Raw genomic sequence first — 26516 nt, forward strand, 5'->3', positions numbered from 1 at the left:
CTGGCTCAATCAGGTCACTATGATTCTGTCCGACCAAGCCTGGAAACCCTCCAAGGGTGGAGATACCGCCTCCTTTCTGGGTACCTGTTCCAGTGCTGCATTATCTTGCTGATAAAAAAATTGTCCCTGAAATTCAGCCTGACCTTCCCAAGCTTCAGCTTGTTGCTGCTGCCCCTGGTTATATCACCTGCTACTATTGAGAAGACCTTGGCGAAGATGGGGTGTAAACTAGCTATCATGCAAGTAACAGAAATCTGGTAGAGTAACATTTGTCTCTGGTATTAAAATATTCTGCTGCTCAGGACTGCTAGGAAGGAAGATGAGAATAGTGCATTATCATCACATGAATGATGCTATAGGTTGTTTTGGTGAAACTCAGAAAGTTAAAAGAGGCTTTTCACTGGTGCAGCTCAGAATCAGCTGTGAACTGCTCATGTTCATAACTGGATATGTAGGGAGAGAGCTAATATTAAGAGAGACATAACCCCACTAAGAACTATGCTGCCATGGGGCAACTAACTTTAGAGTTATGGACAGCGAATAATCTCTGATGATCATAATGGGCCTTAGGCCTATAATTCTCAATATGACACGACAAATTCCTTCACAAAACCATCACTGAACCTACAAAAGATTTGATAGTTGTAAATAGCAATTAAGTCATAGAGCAGGTGGTCATCAAAAATAAATTCGGAGCGTGTGATCATAATTTCCTTACATATAAATTAAGTGGGAAGCTAAATAAGAATAGGCCCATACTGTAGATGCAGGCTTTGTTTCAAGAAACAAAAACCATCAAGGAGTTAAGAGAACTCTTTGGCGTGGACTGTAGCAGTAAGGAAACTGGATGTGAAAAAGAAGCCCAGAATTTCTGTGGGCAACGTACAGCGGCTGTGGAACTTGCACCCCAAGTAAAGAAGCAAAAGTCCTTCTGTAGCTGCCTGGCTGAAGAGCCACAAGGTTATTAGAAGTAGGTAAAGAGTAAGGAGAGAGATCAGCAAAGAAAACTCTTCTTCAACTGTTTGTAGAAATAGTGTAGTATCAATGTGGAAACTGAATTTTTAAAAGAAGAGAAAGTTTTTCATAGAAGTAAATAACTGAACCAGGAAGGAGAAAGTGGCTATGCAAAGAGGATGGGGTAAAGAATAAGAATAATTGTTAAAATTAAATAAATCTAAAATAAATATAAATAATAAATACAAATAATAGTCTTCGACCAGGAAAAATATAGTGAAGAGTGGAGCAGAGAAAAGGAGCATACCGAATATGAGGGTACAGGAACTACCACATCTGATTTGAAAGCAAAGCAAACATTAATGTGATGAAACTAAGAAAACAAGCTAATACTTGGATTTTGTTGTTTTTTCATCTTTTTTTTTTTTTAAACATAATGATTTTTATTCTTAAGAAAGCAACAAGGAGTTACAGAGTTTTGCAAAATAACAAACACTGTTCAGATAAATTTCACCTCATCTGTGCTCACTCAGTTTTGGGAGTTGGAGGCCTGGCAAGTAATTTCTCCCTCTAACCCAGACCCACGATACGTGTCAGTCAGTGACCTACCTCTCCACCCCTTAAGAATTATCTTCTGCCCCATGTTACTGTATAACACTGATGGGGAATTTCCAGCCCCTTCCTTAAGGAGAAGCATTCATCCAGAAAGTCTGTTGTTGGCAGCAAGCGTTGAAGGTACAGGAACACCAGAACTGGTGACTATTCACAGTTTTACAGTGGCCTCTCAGCCCGTGTTTCAGCAATCTGCTGGCTGAATACTCTAACCCAGAACAGAGGTTGTGCCACAGAGTGAGGTCATCCAAATAGCTTACTTTGTCAGTCAAAACCAACTAAACTAAACTAAACTAAACTCTCCATTCCCCTTATGTCTCTGCTCTCCTCAATGTCACTCCTCCTAGTGTCTGAACCGTTTCCTCCAAAACATTTGCAGCCACATCACCTCTTCCACATCCCACGTCCATTCATTCCTGTGCCCTTTTACTGTTCTCCACTTGCCTCTCCCCATGACACCTACAATCAGGCAGGTCTTCTCTATCCAAAGCTGTTACCTTTCCTGTTTCCCATCTTGTCCTGAGCCTTTTTGCCCTGCTCTGACCTCTCTGATTTCCATGATGCCATTTCTGTTCCCATTCTTCCAACAAGTGGACACACTACAAAACATATCAGCCTGGAGTGTGTGGAGTATTGCTCTCACCCTGCACAAGACATGTGGGCAGCACAAATGAGATCAAAGCCATGAAGGTCTGGAGTGTGAGCTCTGCTGGACTTGGGTCCCCTTTTCCAGTTCAGATCCCACCACAGCAAAAGACCTGTTTTGAAAAACACCAAATGCCCTGTTTCTTCTGATCAAATCCCTCAAGCTGAAATTTAGGAAGAGTTTTAACTTTCCACCGGTCAGGTTACGAGCTTAAATTAGGAGGCTAAGGACTTGCTGAACCCAAGTCGAAGCTTCTTGCCTTTTAACTAAGTCGGTGTTGTCCTCATCAAAATGAATAGAGCAGGCAAGTTCAGTTCCTTGCAGCTCTCCAAAGCTTCTGCTGACTCTGCTGATGAGCAGGACCGTCAACATTGACCTAGCTTGGCATACATCCTCTGATTAATTAAACTGCATCTGACACCAGTTCACAGCTCTCCGCTAGTGCTAAATGCGAGATAAAGTAAGACGTGGCTACCAGCTGGAATTTGCCAGCCGGGTATACACTGGTATAAGTGTGATCTTCACTTCCCTGTATGGCTTTTCCTCTTGCAGGGTCAGGTTAACCAGACTAACCTGAACATGACCGTGGATTTTCAGCTTCCGCCGTATATGCTGAAGGTTACTTAACCAAATTTACATTTTGCAGAAGTATATATTCATGGGGGTGAATTTGTCTCTTTCTCTTTCTGTGAATTAACAGCCTGTGTCTCTCCAGCGTACCCTATAGCAGTACCAGAAGGAAAATGATCTAAGCCCAGCTTCCTAGAAGTTGTAATGTACACCCCGCCTGATCCCAAGAGGTAGAGGTTGTGACGTTTCTGTCTCTAACTCAGTCACACTGGCACTAAAGGTAAAATGACCTCATTAAAAACCTAACATAAATCAAAATTTCAGGGCAGCTACATCAGTTTAGAGCAGCTAAGTGGCTGATCAGGTGAGAGATGGTTCACAGGTTGAACTAACTTTTTCATGGTGTCTTATATCAGCCTTGAATACTGACTTTGAGACCCTATCATTTAAGCATCTTTTTTTTTTTCCACCCCAAATTATCCATAATTTTGAGTGTCTCCATTTTTAAGCACCCAGCAGAGGTACTGGCACACAATTTTTGGACATGCGTTTGCAGCTGCTGTGGTCTGCAGCTACACATCATGCTGCAGCTCAGCATCTTTCAAAATCAGGTACACGAGACATGAAGGATGAGGTCCTATGTAGAGGCCAGTCTAGGAAGTGTGGCCCTATGTTCTCACATTTGTCACCTTCCCTGTGTAAAACAGGGTGATAATATTTGGCAACCTCTTTCATAGGGGATGTTTTGAGGACAGGTGAATTTTTGTAAGCCACTTTAAAGGATGGCCAGTTTGGTTTTGTGCAGTGGCTAAGCCATAGGATGAAGGATCAGAGCACCCAGCTTCAACTGCTCCTGGCCCAGCTTAGGTTCCCTGTGTTCATTTGCTTCAGTTTCCTCTGCGTAAAACTGGGATGCCACTGGTTGTGTTTTCCACAGGATACCTGCGCAGACAAGTTTATTCTCATGTGTAAAGCATTATGAGGCTTCCTAGAAAGTATCTCTAGGGACAGAAAACAGAATACCATTAAAAAACCCCAAACAACTGCTGCTACTCCTGCTCCTGGGACCAATCCACTGTCCCCACAACTAGATAATATGCTCCTGAGGGCATGTGTCTGGAGAAGAAAAACATCCTCATATGGTTAAAAATCTCACAGGGACCACTTAAGCTGCAAGTATGGACAAGGACGAGCTGCGCTCAGCACAGTTTCGGTCACCACATAGTTCATGCCTTTGATTACCAAGTACTCAGCTCAGGTTCATCAGCAATCTTTATTGGTAGGAGAGGGCTCCTTCTTGCATAGCCTGCCTCATCCTAGACCTACTCTGAGACTGGGGATGGTGAGTGTGGCGCGTGTCCATCCGTCCAGGCCAATTTTCACCTGGCCAGCCCAGGCGAGGAGAGCAGTGGTCCGGGCCCGCAGACATCTCAGCTCCTGGCAAGGTCCTTCTGCCCGAGACGGTGAGATGAAAACTGGACCTCATGTCCTGAGTTCGCACTTCTGACTATGAGCCTAAAAAAAGAAAGGGGTGTGAGTTGGCACCGCTGTGGCCGTGCAGTGGCTGGAAGCTGCCAAATCGATATGTGGCCATTTCAGAGGAATCCCACTCACCACCACAACTATGACATTTCTAACTAATGCCTCTGAAGCGGGTTTAAATAGTGTAAAAAGACAGATGCCGTTGGTAACATGCCTGCTTTCTCTCATCTGTTGCCTCAACAAGTACATTCTGTTTTTAAATTAATGTATTTGTGAAAAAATACACCAAATCCTAATTGCTCTTCTGCTCTGTAAAAAAGGAAAAAATCTTCATACTCCAGCTGATTTAACTGAAGCAAATATTATTCTTATCATTACTGAATGGGTTGCCGAATGCCTTTTCTTTTACAGAAAAAAATACAATATTTCTTTGACAAATAGTTTACAATTGCTTAGGATTACAATTTGCAATTTACAATAGCAAAACTGAGTAGGTAAGGCATTCTAAGACTGTCTCCAAATATTGTTTTGACGGCTTTGACGAATTTTTAAATAAAAACAGAGAGAGTTGTTAACCGAAAAATATAAAAAGTCAATTGAGCCCCTAAAACCGTTTGCTACTTGGTGATTTCTAACACAGAGCAAGTTTGTTTGCTTTGGTTTGGTTTGGATGTTCCCATGAGCTCAGCTTTAGGCTTGCGCTCAAAGGCTGTGCTTAACTAGGCACGCTTGCCTGAATCAGGGCCCTAAATGATGGTCTGTGGTGGTGCGGTGCATTCCTGAGTCTTAATTTATTCACTTGACTTTGGGGGCTCCTTTTCTTTTGCTCACATCTCGAACAGATTACCAGTCCCTAGGCTTGTTGGGCGGGAGGGCATCTATCTGTGCTCCCAGAACTTGGCTTTCCAGCCAAAACTAAGGTGTTTCAGATCTGGTCGAGCTATGTATATTAACTGCTCTTGCTTCTCTCAGGAACGTGCTACAGGAGTAGCAGCCTACCTTCAAGGTTGCAAAGATGCTGTTTCAAACAAGATCCTTATTGCTTTCTCCAGGAGGCTGTATCAAGCAAGGAACAGAAACAAAAATTGAAAGCGCGCGGTATCAGTGAGCAGTGGATGAAGTTTTAACCATTAAATGAATGCAGGGAAAAAAAAAATATATACAGGATGTTGCAAACGAAGCTGGGGAGAAGCCAGTTTTGTACGTCCGAAGGAGAGTTGGAAGCAACAATCTTGACACCCCAATTCCCAAATCTTTTCAAGGGCCCTGAAAGGAGCATGGTTGAAGGGAAGCAGGTTGTTCAGACTCTGCGCTTGAAAGTAGAAACCAAAGTCTTTCGAGTCTGCTCTCGAGATTCACACATGCCTGTCAGCAGCACGGGGTCCGTCTTGTGCTCCACTTCGTAGAAGGGACAATTCTTCAGGTGCTCCGACATGCACACGACGTCGTTGCGCTGCCATTTGTTAACCCTGGAGAACAGGCTGCTGAACTGCCAGATCTAATATGGGAAAGGGGAGATAAATTGGGGAGAGAAAATGGGAATGTTGGTAAAAATGGGAGAGGACGTAAAAAACTTGTACATGCTTGTTGTGGGTGTGCATTACTTGTACTGGACAGGCTACTGAACATCTGATTGTGCAGGGCTGGTATAACGAGTGAAAATGGGGTCTGTATTGTTATGTAGCTCGTACTTGCTGGTTTTGCTGCTTTAGTAATCACCTGTCATTTTTAAGGGGAAAATACCCTTCTACAGTTTTTGGTGCCAATCCAGCGCAGGGCATGAGGAAATGCAGGACACCCCACCACCGCACCTCTACAGCGAACTCCATCACATGTACAGTCTGATCCAAGAGGTTTATAAAGCAAAGTGACTACAGCATGCTTGTGCGATACATATCTCAAAGAAATCTGACTTCATAAAGACCTTCCAAAGCATTTATCAGCAACTTCAAAGTCATTAACATTACAACACTGTTGTGACTCACCCCACCCCAGAACAAGCCTGGGAAATCTAAAGTTAATTTCCTAGAGGACATACAAGCTTGTAAAAAATAGAAATGTGCACAATTTTTTTGAATGTTTGCAGTGATACCATCTACCATTTAGTGATATACTAGCATGTAGTGATAAGACTGTGATTAAGTCACTTCAATATTTGCTGTATACCATTAAATCAAATGAATTTTTAAAGTCATAGTTCTCCCTAAAAATGTTTCTTTCTGTGAAAGAAGGACAGTATGTGGGTGTGCTATGCTTAAGATTACCTGACCCTGTCCTAGTCCTAAGTAATCATAGCTATTGTACACAGTAGTCAAGAAATTCAGACTAAATACAAACAGAATGTTTTCAAGCAGAATCTCTGCATTGGAAACAAGATTCCTATGTGGTCAGTACAGAGAGGTAACATGAAAAGGGTTAGACAGTCCTGAAATTCAATGCTGCTGGTTTGAAATTGCGCTGCAATAACTGAAGTTAATTGCTATACGATTGCTCAGCCAGAATTTCTTCCTTTTACTGAAGGAAGCCACATCCTCCAGTAATTTATTTCAGTGGCTAATTCTGCTTTGGATTGGGCTAATTCAACTTGCAGCCACCAAACTTTGTTACCCAGATTTTGAATTCACCACACTTCATGTTTTCTCTTAATAAAGAGTATTCCTCTTAATAAAGAGTCCTTTCTCTTAATAAAGAGTCATAAACTTCTAAGCTTCCATTTGATAAGAATCAATAGGTGGAGAACGTCAGGGGTCTGCTTGAAAGCCAAGTCCTTAGATCATTTCTGGGAGTCTTCCCTGGATCTCTAAATTATTTGTTCCTAGATCTCTTTCTTGTCTGCTTGGTCATGCTGGAGTCTTTCATGTTATTCTTTCACACAGTTTTATATTAGAGCAGCTGCAAGGCTATCAGCTGGAAAAAAAAATGTAATAACTATTGTTCAGCCAGGGCTTATACTGAGCTGTGTTTACATATTTCTTTCAGACTACCTGCACAGCCAGTGAGGGTGGTAATTTTCCAGCACAAACAGTGGGAGACCAGCATTGCAGAAGGTGGCTTCCTATCCCTGTGCTGCTTTCTCAGGTGCTCACAACCCAGGCAGTCAGACACTCATGAAAGCCCTAATCGTGAAAGCCCTCAGTGGTTGATGTGAACCCCTGAGCTCCTTTCACAGCCACGTCTCCTTGTTCTTTACCATTTTAGCATTCTAAAGCGTGTTTTAATTTTGACATACCCTAAATCAGCTTGTAAAGAAAAAAAGAAAAAAAGAGTATGAACTTCAAATTCTTCAAAAATCCATGCCTTTAAATATCAGGAATTCTCAGTTCCTAGTGCCTAAAAACGGTGCAGATGAAAACAGGTTACCCAAGACAAGCTTGGGTGGGGCCTTTCAGCTCGTCAGAAGTCCATTTATGCCTTCCTACCTTTGCTAGATGTACTGCATTTTACAGCCCTGACCCCTAACATCTATGGTGCTAATTCACAACCACATTCCCCACATCTGCATGCTTATATGCAGCATCCCTTGCTATGCTTGTGTTTTATCTGGAGGGAACCCATGGCTGTCTTTTCCCCAGTGTCACAGTCACTTGCCTTTTTGCGAGCTTTCCACGAAGTACCACCATGGGAATATCTTTTTTTCTCCCAGACCAGCAGGACCATTCCCCTCTCTTGAAGCAGAGTGGCACAGATGTCCCTCATCAACACTGACACTTGCGACAGCTGAGATAAACTGAAGCTGTCCAGGAACCCCGCAATGTACTTGAGCACTTCCACTGGGAGGCTGCTCAGCGAGTCCTTATTTCTCCCTCGATTAGCCACTGTGGAATTGCACTTCCCTGACTCGGCAAGGAGGGTGTCCACCTCTGGCTTAATAGCAAATGTCTTGAGAGGCTTGCTGTATATAACCTTGGCCTTAAGTCCATCAGGGCGGAAGTGATTTTGAACAAAAGTACATCCCAAGTAGGCCAGCGGGCAGCGATGCTGGAACCACCCATCCAGGCATGACTGGATATCAGCGTGCACATTCTTGAAGTGGGATGGGAACTCGTCTCTCCTGAAGAAATGACTGCAAGTGAACGTGAAAGCTGAACTGCTTTTGTTGTGTCTTCTGGTTACGCATTCAGTGTAGAGCTCCACGTGGAGTTCTGGTGGGCTTTTTTCATCCAGAATATCTGCTAGAACGGCATTGGAGGAGAAGGGCTCCAGAGGAAAGCTGTATGTCTGTGTTGCAAAATCCACGAAGAGTCCATCAATACCCCTTGCTTCGGAGATCTCGTGGCCTTTCAGCTCTTTTTCCAGTGCACACAGCAGTGTGGCTTTAACTATATTTGCCTTAGGTAGTTCTTCTAGGTTTATTCCCAGTTCTGAGGTATCCACTGACTTGTCTAAAGTTGGCATCTTGTGGCCCAGTGCATCTCCTAGTCGTGCTCTTTTTCCACAGTAACTGACTGGCACTTTGAAGGTGTAAACAGTCTTCACCTCCTGAGCTTCTAAGTTCCCATAGACAAAGTCTTTTTCTTTGGGTGTGCAAGCAGCTAGCTGGCCAAAGCGGATGAGCATTCCCCCGTGATGTACCAGATACATGTTGTAATCACCTACACCAACTTCCTTCTTCAGCCTCTCCAGGACCCCTTCCTGCCAGGGAGCCAGTCCTGTCATTTCTGTATTCGGTGCTACTTGTTCAGGCTTTTGGTCTTTTGCCTCTTCTGCACCATCAGGTACTTCCTTTGCCTTCTCTGTGGAGCTGGCAGCATGAGGGGCTGATGCTGTTTTCTTGGAAGCCTCCTCTGTCTTTTGTCCTGCGCTGGCTGCTGAGCCCGTTACCTTGCAAGCCTGGAGCTCTTTGCTGAAAATGTTCTCCCAGGTTTTGTAACTCCCCAGATCCATTCCCTCTTTGTCCTTTGCCAACTGTTCACGCTCACGTTGGCTGAGCTCAGCCAACTGGTCGTTGCCCCCTTGGGAATCACAAGCTACTCCGCCCACAGCACCTTCTTCCCCATCCATGGCTTTGTCCGTTAGCTCTTCCACTTCATCCTTTTTCCTCCACTCTGGAAACAAGTCGGCTATTTTCAAAGTCCTGAAAAGTATCTTCTGGTCTCTGAGTGCCAAGGCTGTGTCCAAGCACTCTTCATTCAAGGTCTCCTTCATAATATTCTTGTGGAGGGTTGTGTCTGAATCCACGTTTGGCCAGCGATTCCACTCCATCGAGCAGCAGACGACGCTGGCTGGACAGACCTGGAGGTGCTTTGCCAGCTTGAAGCGGGCCATGGAAAAAGGGCAGCCATAGGCTGAGTTGAGGCAGGAGACCTGCTCTAAGGGACAGAGCAATTGGTGCTCCTCCTCCTTGCACATATGGAAGGTGGCCCCGCAGTGGAAGCGGCAGCTGATCACCATGCAGGAGATGGAGGGCTCAATTGGTGCGCGGCAGTGCCGGTTGAAACATCTCTCGCAGTGCCTGTGCTGCCCAGGGGGAGCTTTCTGAGCCCGGTGCTGTGTGTAGCAAAGACAAGAAGACAAGAGTTATTGCCTGAAGGAGCAAGAATGGCCACAGGCCATCCGTGCCCATGCTTGGTTTCTACATGGTAGGTGCTCACATGTGCCTCTAGAAGGAATAAGGCTCCAGCCAAATGACTCCATACAATCATGTATCAGCAGCAATACCCACGGTACAGCGCGGCCTGATAGCAGTATGGGTATAGATAAGGTCCTTAGTCATTACCCCAGCAGAGGCAGCTGTGGTTTGAGAGCCAGATGTTTTCTGTCTCAGTATTTACATGGGGTCTGTCTATACAAAGGTGCTGAAATCAAGACAGCTGGAGGCACCGTGAGGGGGGTGGGAAGGGGCCTACAGAAAAGATGGTGAGGGACTCTTTATCGAGGAGTGTAGTGATAGGATGAGGGGTAATGGTTTTAAACTGAAAGAGAGCAGATTTAGATTAGATATTAGGAAGAAATTCTTTACTGTGAGGGTGGTGAGGCACTGGAACAGGTTGCCCAGAGAAGTTGTGGATGCCCCATCCCTGGAAGTTTCAAAGGCCAGGTTGGATGGGGCTTTGAGCAACCTGGTCTGGTGGGAGGTGTCCCTGCCCATGGCAGGGAGGTTGGAACTCGATGATCTTTAAGGTACTTTCCAACCCAAACTATTTTATGATTCCTCAACACTGTTTGAGTAGGAAAGATGACATTTCTTTCTCCTCTCTAGAAAAATTAGCTGGTCGTTTGGCCTCCCTCCCATAAAGACATGAATGTTGTGCAAATGAACCTCCCTTTGCTCTACACCAGCAAGGCTGAGAGTCAGGATTACCATCATGATCCCAGTTCCCAGTGTGGAAACCAGCCCGGGTAAAGGCTAATTTGAACGGCCTTCTTTACTCTGCTTTCCTGATTTACCCTTACACTCCTAGATGATGTCTGCATGTCCAGTGTCAAACACCACCCAGAACTGAATGGGTGACCCTGAGTTGATCATATTTTAGATTCAGTTTATGAAGGTGTTAGTGACACCACAAGGGGCCAGAAAATAGGGAAAAAGGTCCTGGGAAGCGAGTAATAAACAATACCAGTCTCCATTTCATAAATTCAGCTGCCACCGTCCAGCTCCATGAATTTAACGTTTTGCAACCAACAGACTGGATTAAAAGAACAACTTGAGGATGCCAAAGCAAATGTTTCAGAAATTTCAACTAGCTTTATTGTATAAACAGGCTAAATGTTTTCTTAAGGAAGACTGCCTTTCCATTCTCACATTTCCATATTAATGCAGTTTCAAAATATATAGGTTTTTCCTCTCCTTCCCTTAAAAACCTTTGATATAAAAAGGACATACAATTTTCCTGAGATCCAACAACAAAAAGAAGTACAAGAACATGATGTATGAAGATCCTTATATAAAGAGATATCACTACCTGTTTACTAACTTTGTGTCAAAATGAACCACTGATCTGCTTTGCTGTCATTATGGTGGTTTTTTGTTCTTTCCCAGTAAGTCAATTAAATCAGTTTAATTAGTAAAATTAATGCGCTTATGAGACCTGCTTCCAAAAGTTCTCAGTTGCCCTTGCTCATAATATCTCTACCCTTGCAATAATTCCTGGCAATAGCTGTTACTTCTCCCTAAACACGGGAAAACAGAAGCATAGAGTCTGACAGCAAGGAAATGGAGATGGTGATTAGCATGAGACATGACCCCTGTTGTAAAAAGTCTAAGAACATAAGAAATGACATTCTGGGTCAGACCAGTGGTCCACCCAGTCCAGCAGTCGTCTTCAACAATGTCTGTAAGAGATGCTGTTTAGGGGGAACATGTAGGAGGACCTCCTGTGGTCCTTTCCCTTCATACACAGTTGTTGGATTAGAGAACCAGAGGCTGCTCAGCCACTACTTGGAGCTGCTTCCCTGGGTACCTTCAACTGGTATCCGTAATTTGTCCCAAAGAAGAGCTGATGCAAGTAGAAAAGTCCAGACATCTGACTTTCTGCTCCTTGCTGTAGAGGTTGCATTCTGGCTCGATTCAGTCTACTGCAAAACTTTGTGGAAAGGAAAAAGCTAATGATAAGGAGGAACTGTAGTTCTGTTTCCAAAAAGGACCCAGGGCACTTTTTTTCAGCGAAAATGAGAAAAAGATTTTTGACAAGTCTTCACACCACACTTTCTATGCAGTAGGAACTACTGTAGGTCCAGCAGACTCTTGTTTGGCTCGTGGAAAAAAATACACATTATTAATAAAATAATTTAGACTTTTTTTTTTTTAATAATGTTAAAGAAAATACAATAGTGTCATTTACCTAGATGTGAGTGCTTGTGCAACCCCAGGCTTAAGCGACCTAGCCTTGAGGAGAGCTGTGCTGCAGAGGAGGTAGGCTTAGGCTCAAGGGGAAGAGATGCTATGTGAAGCTGCTTTCCTTCTCTTCCTTGAAGGCGCTTTTTTAACTTCTCGTCTTTCACATCTAGGCAGTGGAAGTCATAAACAACGCAGGAGAAGGAAAATGTCTGGGAAAGGTCATACATGGGTTCCTGCAGTCACCAAATACCACACACTTGTGTTTGAATTTGATGTGCATTAATTGCTCAACACATCTTTGTTCTATCCGTTGCAACTTCCAACAATGACCAACACCCGTTTACATCTCTTAGTGAATCCCATTCCTCCTCGGTCCTGCAGAATAAAGGAACAAGTCCTCTGTCGTCCCTCTACCTAGGGACAAGCTTACACTCTGAAGTATAATGCTCAAGCTCCTTCACCCTTGTTTGCAGGGAAAGAGCTCGAGGCAGCAATGCAGAAAAATAATATTTTGTGACTCTCTGCTGTAACATTCCCTGCCTTGTCCTGGCGAGCACTGGCTTGTGCACAGAGGTGACACCAGGGCGCTGGCCAGGGCGGCCCCAGCCACATCCAGCCCTTAAATACATGTGGTTTCGGGTGGCACCTGTCCTGCTATAGGCTGTTTAGTTACATCTACTTTTATGTGGCTCAGAGAAGCAGGAGATACAGATGGATTTATTTCACATTGGCAACATCCTTGCTGCTCTCATTCTTGTAGCATTTTGCTGCAAATATAATCTCTAAAAATAGTCCCAGCTATGACTTGCATAAGGTCAGAGGAAGGCTGGGTACATTACACCACAATAAAAACACGAATGTGTGAACAATACTTTCCACTGCAAAAACAACTCTTGGAGAGAAATAATTGATAAATAAAAATACATCTGAAGCACAGACCTTATGGTTCTCCAAAAACACAGAAAGGACCGATGGCAAAGTTTCTGGAGAGGAGCCTGCTTTCACACTGTTGCATGCTGAAATGAACCCCATCTGAATCACATGTAGAGAAAGAACACATGCTTTGTTTATCAAAAGCGACCATATCAGAGTATTCAGATCCAGAATAAGTCTTCATTGTTGTTCAGATCTGCCATTTTTTGCTGAGTTTACCTCAGCTCCAATTTGTATATGCTGTTCTGTCAGCCAAACGATTTCTATACCTCCCTTCTTATTGTCAAATCTTTGGAGCTGGAGGGCAGAGAGAAGGGAGAGAAAACTTTTTTGGTATTTATCAGGGTTTGAATGCTTCTTCTATTCTGACTTGCCGGTAATCCAGTGCTCTGTATTTTAACTGATGATCTAAGTTAGCTCTGTTGTTTAGTTGATGGTATTCTTGTCAGTACACAAACTACAACTTCCAAAACCCTGAGCAGCAAGTGTACAATTTCTTGCCTCAGTAATTTTGATATATAACATCCAGAGGCAGGAGACACACAGATATGTCAGGTGATGAAATGTTTCTCTAAACCTGTACACTTCTTGTTTCCCTGAAACTTGAAAAATTTCCTAAGAGCTGGGTTAGAAAAAAAAAAATCAAAACAGAAATGCTTACTTGAATCATGTTCAAGCTACTGTGGAAAGAAAGGATGCAAATTAGAGTCCACAGTCTGTCCACTTTGGTAAATCTTTATTTTTAGACCGTCATGACAGCAAATCAAGTAAGGTTTAAAAATATACAGCTGCTATTTTGACTGCAGATATGTGTGTGTCTGGAGCAGATCTGTTCAGTGACAGTAACTTACAGTTTATAAACCAATTACAATTTATTTTCAGTAAACATATTTAATTCAGTTGCAGTCAATGAGCTAAAACAATACAACTGTTTTCTTATTTGGTATTTGCTATACGTGACTGATCGTATACATCATATCTATATATTCTTCTCACAGAATCAAGGGATGACTCCCATTTTAAAGAACCATCAAAAAGGGCCATCCAAAACCCCAGATAATTACCTTAAAGAGTGCCTCTGAGATGAGATTGCAAATGAACATAAAACAATATTTCTGAGATTTACAATGTGAGAAGGACCTCTTAAAAATCTCAGAAAAGTTTGCATCCAAATGCTGGAGCCAAGAATGTTGAAGTTATATACAATGTTACAACAGAAAAACATTTTCAAGGAATGTGAATATTTTTGGTGAAGTGTATTGGGCAGATAGGAGGTATCGTCTATTTCTTTTAATCCTTGTTACGCAGTGTGTAGTGTTTATCTCATTTTTATCATAATACTTAAATCCTGAGGTGAATACGGAGTTATTAATTTCCTTACGGGTTTTTCAATGTATTTACTATCTTAGCATATGAGGGGGTTCACAACCAATAATGAATTTATCTTTGCAGTACTAGAAGTGTATTTCAGGTTAAAAGATACTATTACTTCTATTCGGCAGATGTAGGATTAAAGTATAGAAAGATGAAAATAAATAGAATTAAATATAATATTTTAAATAAACAAATAAATAACCAAGCATGGACATGCTCAGGTTCTGATGTTTCACTTGAAGTTGCATGCCTCCTGCACAAAAACCCTGGCAGGTTTCTACAGGATTCTACAGCGTAGAATCACATTTTCTAGGAGAGCATCTAAGTCTCCTTAAACTAGTAATTTTCTTCTCTTTTCGTGCAGTGGTCTTCCTCAATCCCTGCGTATTTAACAACCTCAGCAAGAAATCAGGCTTGGGTCTCCTTTTGCTACACGGATATATTTATTTCTTGGGTCTGAGGAAGAAAACACTATGCCATTGGAAACCGTACTGTACCGCATTTGTACATGATTCTCAGGAGCCTAATTTTTCTGAAGTCCTGTCCTTTGATACAAAATAAAAAGCAAACCAAAGAATGCCACCACCTGGAATCGCAGTGACCCCCAAGTTGAGTCAAGCCCCACGCTTTGACACCCACAGCAGGGACAGCTACAGCTTGAGCGACTGCCCTGGTGTAAGGCATAGCGGGTCACCGTTCTTCGTGGCACACCTGCTCTGCAACTGCCATTCAGAATGATCTTGTATATACATGTTGCCAACCAAGCTTTCAATGAGTCAGGCAGTGAATACGGTACAGCCCAGGAGAGGTGGAAAGGGAGAATAAAAGGTATGGATGAAAACTTCATCAATAACACTAATAAATTTCTAGCAAGGATGTGCAAGACATAGTTTCGTTGAGGCTCTGACCTTGAACAAGTCCACATGGGTTTTATAGGGGCACTTTGATTCCAGGACAATCCTGGTGAATCCCCACTATAAGACATGCAGCGTGAAAAGGTTTTCTGTGAGACAACTGACCTGTTTGATAAGCCCAAAGATGGAAGGATGGGGCTGTGACAATTAGGGAGCTACTCCCTGTATTTTCTAGCTGGAGATCAGCTGGTTGAGCCTGTGGTGTTTCATGGCAATAACCACTGGTTCAGAGTTACTGAACAGGCTGGAATTGCTTTATACTGGAAAAAAAAAATGCTTTAAAATGACAGGGACAGAGTAGGTCCACAGCACAGTGCATCAGTCAGGCACGTTCCTTGCTTCCCATTCAGAGCTTGTGTGCAGCTCAGGTTCCCACAGCAGCACATCAGCTTCTCTTCAGCTCCCCAAACCTGGCCTGCGAGACTGTGGAGCTCAAGAGCAGCTGTCACACCGTCAAGCCTCTCCCTTGCCTGGTAAATCTGTGCTGCATACATGCAGTGAAGAGGCACTAAAACTTGCTAGTGCGATTTCTGTCCAGTGAAATGCACTGGTGCTGCCATGGGAGGAGTAGGGGAGAGTTCAGAGCAGTGAGGCACAGGTAACACAGGGCACTGCTGGAAGAAACCCCACACTGCCCTCCCCCCTCTGAGACCTGAATCAGCAATATTTCTTGCTCCTCCCTACCTGGCGCAATGTAGCCATAGCTCACCTGAGATAAACCCACCCCAACATTGCAGGTGCTGAAGTGGTCACCTGGGCTGGCGGTACGGTGCAGGGCAGCCCAGCAGCAGGGTCTTGTGCTGGGCATGTTGGGGAGTTGGGTGGGAGACAGGCAGGAGAGGGACAAGGGGAAGGCTGTGACACAGAGCTGCTCAGCTGCTCCTCCGGCATGTGAGGGGTCCCTGTGCTGTCCTTGGTAGAGACACAGTCAGGCAAATTCTCACTTTGCATTGATAACTGGGAAATGGCTTTGGTTCTGGTTTGAGTTCAGCAAGTGCTTTAAAATAACAGGTTCCAGTTTAGTTGCAGTTTGAGAAAAAAAAAAAAAAAAAGGATGGTCCAAACTGTGGGTTTTTTTCCTTTAGGCTCAGGTTCTATTTTATGCTCTGGTAACAATCTCATTAACATACTTCTCTGAAAACTTCTCGACATAATCAAGTGAACAGTTTTAAGAAAAACAAAAGAAACCCAGCCCAAGGCAGATGCCCTGCATAGAGAATTTCAGAGCTATTGGTCAAGGTCTAAGTCATAAAAACAAAAGAGAAGAGATTCCTGAATAAAAATTGCTGAGCAGCCAGAAGTCTAAATGGTACCTCCAACACTTGTGATTCTTATTTCATCATCTTATTATTCATTCTGACTTACTAACATACAGTTTGCAGTCCAAAGCTACAAAACTCACCATATTTTAAGGCTTAGGATTTTTGCCAGAAGATTGCTCTTGCCTCTCCTCTGACCCTTACTGTATCTCCCTTACTTCTCAGAGTTTCTTGAAATTACAGAAATTGAATTTTTGATTTATCATCTGCCCTGCTACTGAAGCTCCCATCTTAGAATCAGCATCTTAGTGTTTTTAAACCCCAGACACAGGGCTGAAAACTATGGTTAATACACTGAATATATTATGGAGGGATTTTTTTTTTAGAGTAGCATGTCACAGAAGCGTTCACAGTTACCAGCTGCCTCTGTTTTAGGGTGTCATTTAAGACATCTTGTGTCTGATTATTCTACTTCATCTTAATTACTAAGGCTGTTTTGAAGACATCTTGATTTTCATAGCTTGATACAGCAACCATTGCATTGCATAAGGTTTGACCAATAAAGGCAGCAGCTCTCTTTAGAAAGCCTTACCTTAATCATAGAGTCCCTGTGTGTGTACCAAACCCTTGCTCTCCTGGTTGTGCTCAGCCGGGTTGAAGTGAGGAGGGCGAGGGAGAACTGCAAGCAAAGAAAGAGAAGAGAATGGGAGGACTCAGAGCAAGCCCAGGCAGAAACATCAAGTAGTTTTGGGATGTTAAAAATAAAACCAGTGCATGTGACCGTGTAGCTCAGCTTACAGAGCAGTCTATTCCACTGTATTTGTTAACACTGTCACTTCTGGAGCGATACTTCACAGAGAAGATGTGAGAGGCAGAACCAGTAATACTCTGTAACCCCTGCATGAGAGGAAAAGATCAAAACCCCTTCCCAGAGCCCTGTATCAGCTCCCTGCTGCTCTCTGATGGAGTTTCACACTTTAAGACTTAACTCCCCTTGGCGCCCACACCAGTTTGTGGTTTCTACTGTTGGAATTGTTGCTGTGCCCTCAGCTCTCATCATCACCACCTCTAGCAGCTGATGCAGACAGCAATGGTGGGTTTCCGATTTGTCCGGGCAGGGGTGGGCAGAAAGAGAGCAGGAACGGCCCAGAGCTGAGCAGCTGTGCAGATCTGCCTGTCTGCCTCCCAGGGACCCCCAGGAGACTCCCCTGCTCCAGCCCCTCCACTGCACAGTGAAAGGGTCCCACCAGCCACCGGGAGGAAGCCTGAAGGGTGCAGCTCCCAGTGTCACCCTTCCTCAGCCAAACCTGTGGAAGCAGAGGAGCAAAGAAGAGCAGTCACATTTTACCATCAGCGTGGACCCATTACAGCATTTCACGGTGAGTTTCGTGAGTTTCATGGTGAGTGTTTCATACTCATGGTGAGTACAGACATACGGGTACTACTACATGTCAGTGAGGTTCAAGGGTGCAGATGGGGCAGGTGCTGCTTCTCCCTGGTGGGTTCTCACCCCATCTGGCTGCAAAAACACCTCTTGTGACCCTGCTGCTCTATGTGACCACTTTTCACCAACTCAGAAACACAGAACAACACCTTTTGGCTGTGGCAGTGGCAGCTTTGAGATCCTGAGTCACGATGAACTTGTTGCTTTGTCTTGTCTTTCTCTTTCTCTCTCTGCAAGTCCCCAGTGACTCTCATCATTTGAAACAGTGCAGGCAACTGTGTTTTCATTTTTGAGGCTGAACAAAATGTCAGTAGGTGACAACCAAGGCTTGCTGGTGCCAATCATAATTTAGTAGTGCTAAATATGGTTAGCAGTCTGGCTCCGTGTCCTTTTTTAGAAAGGGCTGTATTATAGTGATACCATTTTCTGTCATCCCATTGCACTGGGGAAAACAGGGGCCAGTGCCTAAACCCAAATTTCACCCAGTCACAACATGATTGCTGATCTATTTACCCCGTCCACTTCCACCTGTCACCCCTCAATTCAGGGTCACTCTTCAGCCTTCAATGTTGTCATTGTCTTTTAAGACTGTGTTTAAAAATGTTGCTTGCATGTCTCACTTTTATATAAAAGTAAAAAATTATTCTTAAAAATCTGTATTACTAGTTTAGGAGTGAACTCTCTCCAGCTAAATCAACCCAGATTACTAAGATACTTGGGGCTTCAGCATTATCTGTTGTCAGAAATGAAGCTACCTTCTGTCTTAATTTTACTGGCACCTGATGTCAGCCTGGTTTTAGATCTCCATGTTTCCAATCTGAACTCTGGTGGTGCATTTTACTACTTCCATGTGTTGCTTGGTGATCACGCAGACTCAAACCGCCTGCCCTGAGCCTGCCTCGCTCTGTTCGGTACTCTGCCTCGCAGCCTCATGTAACACAAGCCTCCAGGTTTTGCAAATCCTTGCCTGCAGGTGATGGCTGTACTCCAAAAAGGCATCATCTGTGGTGGTGTTTTAGGGCAGGGTATCACAATACGTGCAGAATGAATGTAGTTCACCATCCCTGAAAATGTATACGTGGTGGAGAGAAGGGAAGAAGACCAGAACAGCGAAGGTGACGGGAAATAGGAATTCATCCTTGTACCTGCAGCACACCATTGTATTAGCTCAGCTGCATCTGAAACCAGACTCTCTGCAAAAACAGGAGAACTCTCAGATCTCTACTGCCGCCCTTACCTGTGATAATTTGATTCAAGGTATGTCAGGAATGCCAACCAATACCGTAACCAGATCTCTGGCTGCAGTATAGATGTGCTTAATGGCAGGGTGCGAAAAACATGAAATCTCTGAAAGAAAAGTGTAACTGTTATTTTTTTTTTTATGCAAATGGTCTGGGAGAAAGCTGTTGCCTGTCTGCTTTAATCTCTCTTATCTCAATTGTGCGGGTAGAAATACTGTGCTATATAGAAGCCCTATGAAATATACCTATGTATATGTATATGTATATGATATTTATATGTATACATATGACATGTATACAAATATACTTATCTATTGATATGGGAAAATGGGGCCAGAGCTGGTAGCTTGAGAGGCAAGGCTGCCGCAGCTCCATGCCCCCAGACCCAAGCAGTAGCCAGGCTGAGCTTGTATTCCCAATAGGCACATGCATGAACACACATATGCACCACTGAAACATACATTCACGGATGGCCACACAGATTACACAGCCGGCCACACAGACCACTCACACGAACACAGGCAGTGCCAGCGGTCTCATCCTATCCCCCTCTCTGGCTGAGCAGGACGGAGGTGTGCTAGTGAGCGCGCATATATATATATATATGTATACACATACACACACAACGTGGCTCCCTCCAGCAGCTGGGCTCAGGCAGCCTGCCCAGTAGCTGCCCCTCAATCCGCATCTCTCCGGTCCCCCTGGCCTCCCAGTGGTCAGCTCTCCCGTAGTGCTCTGGACACCCAAAGGAACCCCCAGGCCCCTCAGCCTTTTTGGCAGCTGCTGGGACCCCTGGTAACCCAGATAGCCGGCTCCTCCTTCACAGCCCCCCTCAGCCCCTGTCCCCCTGGCTGGCTGGTCCGGCTGCACCCTCGCTGCTGCTCACATACAAGTGCTGCCCCACATCCTGAGTCCCAGCCCGGCCACTGGCACCCAGACACCCCCCCACACACATGGCAATGGGAGTCCCTCACCCAGGGCAAACTGAGGAAGGAGTTTAATGAGAAGACGGGACAGGCTGCAGTGATCAGGCGCGGGGCATGGACAGACAAACCATCACTAACCATTTACCCACGACCGGCCCTTTTTATTCCTGTATCCCTCTGTTCTCCCACACTTGTTCCTCCACAAATAACATAACCCCCTCCCTTTCCTGCCTTTGGTTCCTCCCCTAAGCATCCCCTAACGAGTCCTGTGCAGTCCCCAAACGCTCTTCCCCTGCATCTCATCGTCTGTCCCACATCCCTGGTCGCAGTGACCCCCCCAGCCCTAAAGGTGGGGCTGAGGCTCCCCTGGGACAGCCCTGTGAGGGGCCCAGACAAGGTGTCCCTTCCTCTGAATCCTTAATTTGGGTTCCCACCCATTATCGTGCCCCTCTGCTCCTTGAGGTGGGCCTTTGTGGGGCTGGTCGCCCATCAAACTGTGAAATGGCTTTGCTTGTCACCCATACCCCTCGGCGTGCGCAGACGACGGCAGTGCTACACTCGCTGCGATGTGGTCTGTGCCGACACCGAGGCTATCGCCGGGTAACCCGCATGGCGGGAAGCAGTAATTAAAGTGGAAATATCAGCCCGTTAGGCTATCCCGGGCTGTAAGAGCCCCTGGAGGGGGGTGGGGTGGGGGGTGTCCCTGTCTCTTTTACCACTGCCTGTCACGAACCTCCCTGGCGGCAGCGCTGACAGGCGGCAGGTTACGGCCCGCGGCCGCCTGCCACCGCCCTGCCACCCGCCGCTGCTGCGCCACTGCCGCCACGCTCCGCAGGGCAGCGCCGGGCCGCCATCCCCCTCTTCGTCTCCGCCTCTGCGACCCGACCCGCCCGCCCGCCGCCACCGCCCCTCAAGCGGAGAGGCGGCGCCTACTCCCCTTCCCCAAACCCTCCCGCTTGCGGCGGCGCCGCCCGCCGGACTACAGCTCCCGGCATGCCCCGCGGCGCACTGCGGCGGGAGCGGCGCGCCCGCTCTGCGGCTGCGCGCGCCGCCTGCCGGGAGCCGTAGTCTTCCCCGGGGGCGGTGGTCCGGCCGCCGTCGCCCTCCTGAGGAGGGCGCTACCGCTGCGCGAGTGGCGGTAGTCGCCGCCGCCAGCCGGGCTGACCCAGCTCAGCCCACCCTGGCCTGCAGGGCCGCCGGAAGGGCTCTCCCTCCCAGAGTGCGCTGCGGTGGGGCCGGAAGCTACGCAGCGCGCAGGGCGCGTGCGCACTGCCGTCGCCAGCCAGCGCTGGGCAGGCAGGTAGGAAGGGAGCGGCGCTCGCGCGCCTCAGGCCCGAGAGGAGACAGCGCGGGGCCGGGCCGGGCCGGGCCGCGCCGCGCCGCGCCGGCAGCAGGTACGGGGGAGGGGGCGGGAGGTGGGGGAGAGCGCCGTCCTCCGCGCCGCCGGGACGGGGGGAGCCCCGCTCTCAGGCCCGCGCCGCGCCGAGCCGGCGGAGCGGGGGATAACGGCAGCCGGGTGGTGAGCGGGGCCAGGCGCGGGAGGAGGGACGGGTCCCCGCAGCGGGGTTCGGCGGGGGCGGCGCCGCCGTCGCCTCGGTCCGGGCTGCGGGTAGCCCGGCCTGAGGATGCCGCCGGCTGCGGGAGCCCCCGGCCTGCGCGCGTGCAACAGGCGGGGACCGCGCGGGCGGGGCGGGGCGGGGCCGGCCGGCGCGGCGGGAGCCACGCGCGTGGGCCGGGGCCGGTCGCCGCCCGCCCGCCCGGGGAGCGGGAGGAGAGGGGGCTCCCGTCGAGTGGGAGGGCACCGGGCTGGGTCGGTGTTGCCCCGGGAGCACCCCTTGCGCCTGGCTGGTGGGCGGCGGGGCTTGTGCCGATGGCGGGCTGCACCCCGCGGAGGAGCCACGTTCGGGCTTTCGAAGACGGCAGGGTGGCTGCGGGGAGTCGGGACAAGTCCGTGCCGCAAGGACGGGCTTCCCCGGTGCTGCTGTGTGCCGGCGGGACCGGCCGTGTTGTCCGCTGGCGGGACCGGGCGTCAGGAGACGCAGCGGCTCAGCTCGAGGCGGAGGGGAAGGGAAACGTTCTCCTGGGTCCTCCACGCTTGTCCGCTTTTCTTACTCCCTGTGGTCTCAGTTGATCTTGCAAAAACCATACTTTCTACCTGCACGCATCACCTCGTAGCCTCACGTTGCCCCAGCTACATCATTACCTCTTCGACTGCCTACATGTGATGAAGGGTTTGCATTTTCTCTGCAGCCGTGGTGGCCGTTTCCTATTGTCATGTCTCCGTAGACCTTATAACCAGCAGAAACCCGTCCCATTCATAATCTTTAAATTTGTATTGCTCGTACAAGAATACGCGTAACGACGATTTTAAGCTTTGCCTCTTGAGGGCGTTTCATGAAAACTGAAACTCCAGGCTGAAAAGATATGTCATGAGCTGTGAAAATACTGGGCTGCTGTTTCTGCAGAATTCCCAAATGGTGCTGAATGGTTGTGTTTAATAGTCCCTTTATTCAAGCGGCTGTTTCTTTGGACTTTTTTGTTTGCTGGCATGTTTTCTGCTCTGACTGCCTGATGTTAATGAAAGACTTAATGAAGTTGGGATATGCCTGTGTGCTATCCAGAAATGTGATCGCAACTTTATTCTTAGAAATTAGTTATTGTAAAGCTATTTGGTATATACTCGTGTCAATTAACAGAATAAAATATTTAATAGAACACTATGTAATTTAATAGTTTGAATCAATCTAATCTTTGGTGTATCTGTTTTTATTGTAACTTCATTATTTTGTTCCCCCTGCAACGTACCACATACATTGACATGTGAACTAGCTTGTTCAAAACAAGTTTGTTTCTACTTGAACTGTGGTTGCACCTTTTAATTACCCTTTAGACATACCCATAGGCACAGGGAAAATGAGTATCTTGAGGCATAAGATGACATGCGAGGTAGTGGTTTTTCTCAGAATGGGTTCCCTTGTCATAATCTTTCAAACAGATGCAGTGATGCTTCACTTAAAAGAAACATGGCTGTTTTGAGGGCTTGGGATTTTTTTCCCCCCTCTCTAAAACTTCTAAACAAAGTCTTTGTCGCATCCCATCTCTCATTCCAAAACTCTACCAGGATATTTACCTTTTGCTGTCAGTGTGCAATCGATTCATTTTTTTTTCTGATGTTACCTCCTCTGTGTTGATGTTTTCAGAGCTGGTTTGCTTATGTAGTCCTGTGTATTCAGCCGAGTGCTGGTTCCTGGAGAAGTCACAGTATAGTCCATTTAGAAGGGGGAAGGCAGGAGCAGCCCGTGTCAGCAGCACTGACCAAAGACACTATGAGAAGTACAATTACAGTCAGATGTTGTAGCAGTTTCTGAAAGGTTCTTTATAGACGCTTTTAAGAGTAAATGTTTATTTAACCAGATTGTTTGATAGTCTTATTTGAACTTCAGTGTTTCAATACAGTGCTTTTTTCTTTTCTTTCTTTTTTTTTTAATTCTCCCTTCTGTTGAATAAGCTAAAACGAACAGAATGGTACATTTTGTCATTTTGTTTTAGACTGTCCTGTATCTGGCAAGCTTGCTTTGATATCTTTCTGTTTGTCTCTTTCTCACGAGATTGTGGAATTTTTATTCTGAAGTGTTTTATAAGTCCTGGAGGGGACAAAGCGGGGAGCTTAACTCATCCTTAAGAACACAAAAGGAAACAGTACCTTTAAAGAGAACAGTATAGAAGTTGCTAGGTTGGAAAATGTAACTTCGAGGTAAGAGGTTAATGGGTGTAAAACAGTGCTCCCCAGAAAAATGGAAACCAAGTCTATGTGAAAAAGCATAAAATATAGCAGATGGAAAAAAAAATTATGTGAATTAGGGTTAGGGGTTTTAATGTAAATTGGAAACATAAGGGGAAATAGAAGAGCAGCAGCAAATAGCTAAATTTAATGGATTTGTTTAAATACTTCTGAAGGCCAAAGGGAATAGGGGTGTTAGGGAGCGTGGTAGGCTGATGTTAAAGCCTATGTTAAAGGAATTACTCACTTGATGAAACATTGTGAGTGGCTGAAATACCTAACCAGGGGGTTCTGGAATGATGTAATGAACAAACAAGTTAGAAGGACTAGACCACTTTTTTTTAGAGAACAAGAGTGGAAGTTGAACTGATATGAAAGTTATCCAGCTTCATACTAAGGGGCTAAAGCCAAATGGAAGTCCTTATTTAAATAATATAATAATACTAATGAAAAAAATACTGATGTAAATTGCAGAGATAAGGGGCAACGATATGATAGCAAGTCACTCTTTTTTTCTGATCTGAAGAAAAAATCCTTCCTTAGTCTGCTACAATTTTTGAAGTCTGTCAAGCAAGTAATTGATTAAACTGCTTTGTGTTATTTCCAAGAATGAATGTGGGGTTTTCAAGATACAGAATGCCAGCAGTAGGATGCAAGGCCCATAGAAATATCAATACTTTTAAATTCTTTTGAAGAAGGTAGAAGAACTTGGAAAAACAGCAAAAGTAAGTTTAAACAAAAGACCCTGTGAAAACCTTTGCTAAACATAAAATCTGTAGAACAGTAAGGCTGGAAATTTTATTATGCCATGTCATGAATGTCTTGAACTGCATTAAATGTTGTGCAGGCTTGATAATTCATTATAAGGATAAAACATAGAGGTAGTCTAAGGCAGGTGACAGCAAATTTCCTTTCACCAGAATTGGTTTGAAAAGGCTGTTAGTAGTAGGGAGGGTATGCAAAAGTGGTGAGAAGTAACGGTAGGTTGGACATTGCATTATCACTTCGGTTGATCCGTTCACGTAAGACAGGAGTAAATGGAGTTCAGTGACATAGAAGAAATTTAAAATTGGGATAAAGTGAATACTTTCTTGAAATATAATTAGTGCTTAGTGTCATGAGGAGGCAGAAGCTAAAAGCATTACAATTGAAAGAAATATGACTGTGTTCCTGGATTTATATAGAGAGTAATAGACCCTGAGTTTTAAGAGTATGCCATAAGACTTAAGATTTAGCTAGTCACCAGCTGCTGAGAGCTTCCTTATGATCTAGGGTAATTATTTTCTTTTTTCTATTTTTATTTGGTAGTTCAGACCGCTTGCCAGGCTCAACAGGAGGATTTGTATGTTCTGTAAGAAACTAACCAGTTTGACACACAGATCTTTATTTAATTTTTTACAGTCTGGGCATAAAGTTGAGATTATACATAAGTGATATGCTGATTTTAGACATAAATATCCTGTGGCTAAACATCCTTGATGTATTTATCTCCAAAGAAGGTATTGTAAGCCTACCAAGTCTAGTGCTAAGGTTATATTTGGAAGAAATTTCAACTGTTGATATATGCAAATCTCATTTTAGCAAACAAAGCACCTGTTGGTGGCACACAAACCACAACTTACCTTTAAGTAAAGTCAGATAATAATGTTGTGATGAGTATTAGATTGTTGTAATGTGATTTTTGTCTGAAGGAGGATGAGATTGCCTCTTAAAAGATGCAGGACACCTTGATATAGCTTCCCCACGGTGACCTCTTTAATTGCCTATGTCTTCTTGTTTTACCATTTTTTTGTATTGCAAAATGATCAGAAAGAAAAAGGTGGTTTTGTGACTGTGCTGTGTGTTGGATTCAAGAGCTTTTTGTAGGAGGGGTACTAGATGTAAATGGAATGAGGGAGGCAGAGTGAGCATCATCAAGCTTTAAAGTTCTTGTGGTTTTTGGCTCGGGGTGGCTGATACATCAGTATTATGTGACTTTCAGTTTCTGATGTCCAAAGCTAGTATGAAATCAATAGCATTTTGACCTACTGTTATTTTGTGATTTTGCACACACATCTTTATAATGCTGAATCACAGCAATTTGTTGAAGGCAAATTTGTCCTCAGGGGGGCATGATGTAGGTTTGGCTTCAGTGCCTTCTGACATTCACAACCCCAAACAAAAGTTGCTTGAAACTATGAAGTCAACTTAATATTTTGTTTATTTTTAAACTAATTTGTTTTAAAGTTTCTGGGATTTCTTATTTTCATGGTATGAAATGCTGAAAGGTGCGCTGTTGTTCACTTGTAAAGAATGTTTAGGGCATGTTAGAATGTTAGAAATGTTAGGATGTTTTTTTTTTTTCCTGACAGATGATGATTGTTAAATGACAGAGATAACTGTTGGTTTTGAAATTATCTGATTTTTACATGCATTGTGGGTCAGCTCATTCTGTAAGTGCAGGGAAGATGTGCTGTAATCTTAGCCAAAATACAAATGAATCTCTGCTTTAAAAGAAGAAACAGATTACATTTTAGTTTGGCACACAGGAATAATCATTTTGTTATTTCATGTAGATAAGCATGTTAAAGTGAAGGTTTTTGTTGTTTTTTTTTTTTTAATGT

The 26516-nt window shown here is 45.1% G+C and overlaps 2 protein-coding genes across 2 annotated transcripts in view; one reads left to right on the top strand and one right to left on the bottom strand.

Moving 5' to 3' along the window:
• Nucleotides 1-1137: 1137 nt before the first annotated feature.
• Nucleotides 1138-17220, bottom strand: FBXO40 (F-box protein 40). Its single transcript, XM_082490130.1, has 4 exons — nt 17114-17220; nt 7853-9751; nt 5264-5762; nt 1138-4297 (listed from the first exon to the last, which is right to left on the bottom strand). The coding sequence occupies exons 1-3, from the start codon at nt 17120-17122 to the stop codon at nt 5565-5567; spliced, it is 2106 nt and encodes a 701-aa protein (XP_082346256.1). The 5' UTR covers nt 17123-17220; the 3' UTR covers nt 1138-4297; nt 5264-5564.
• A 4175-nt stretch (nt 17221-21395) lies between these two features.
• Nucleotides 21396-26516, top strand: part of KPNA1 (karyopherin subunit alpha 1) — a 52141-nt gene continuing 47020 nt past the window's right edge. Inside the window, exon 1 of the mRNA XM_082491586.1 lies at nt 21396-21526. The gene's annotated coding sequence lies outside the window, so the exon portion shown is untranslated. The remainder of the gene's footprint in view (nt 21527-26516) is intronic.

This window comes from Vanellus vanellus (assembly GCF_965231255.1).
Source record: "Vanellus vanellus genome assembly, chromosome: 1".
Classification (NCBI taxonomy): Eukaryota; Metazoa; Chordata; class Aves; order Charadriiformes; family Charadriidae; genus Vanellus; species Vanellus vanellus.

Coding starts and splice junctions, on each gene's coding strand:
- FBXO40 (XM_082490130.1), bottom strand. Junction 5,763..7,852: donor CGTGGAAAGCTCGCAAAAAG/GCAAGTGACTGT, acceptor TTCCCATATTAG/ATCTGGCAGTTCAGCAGCCT.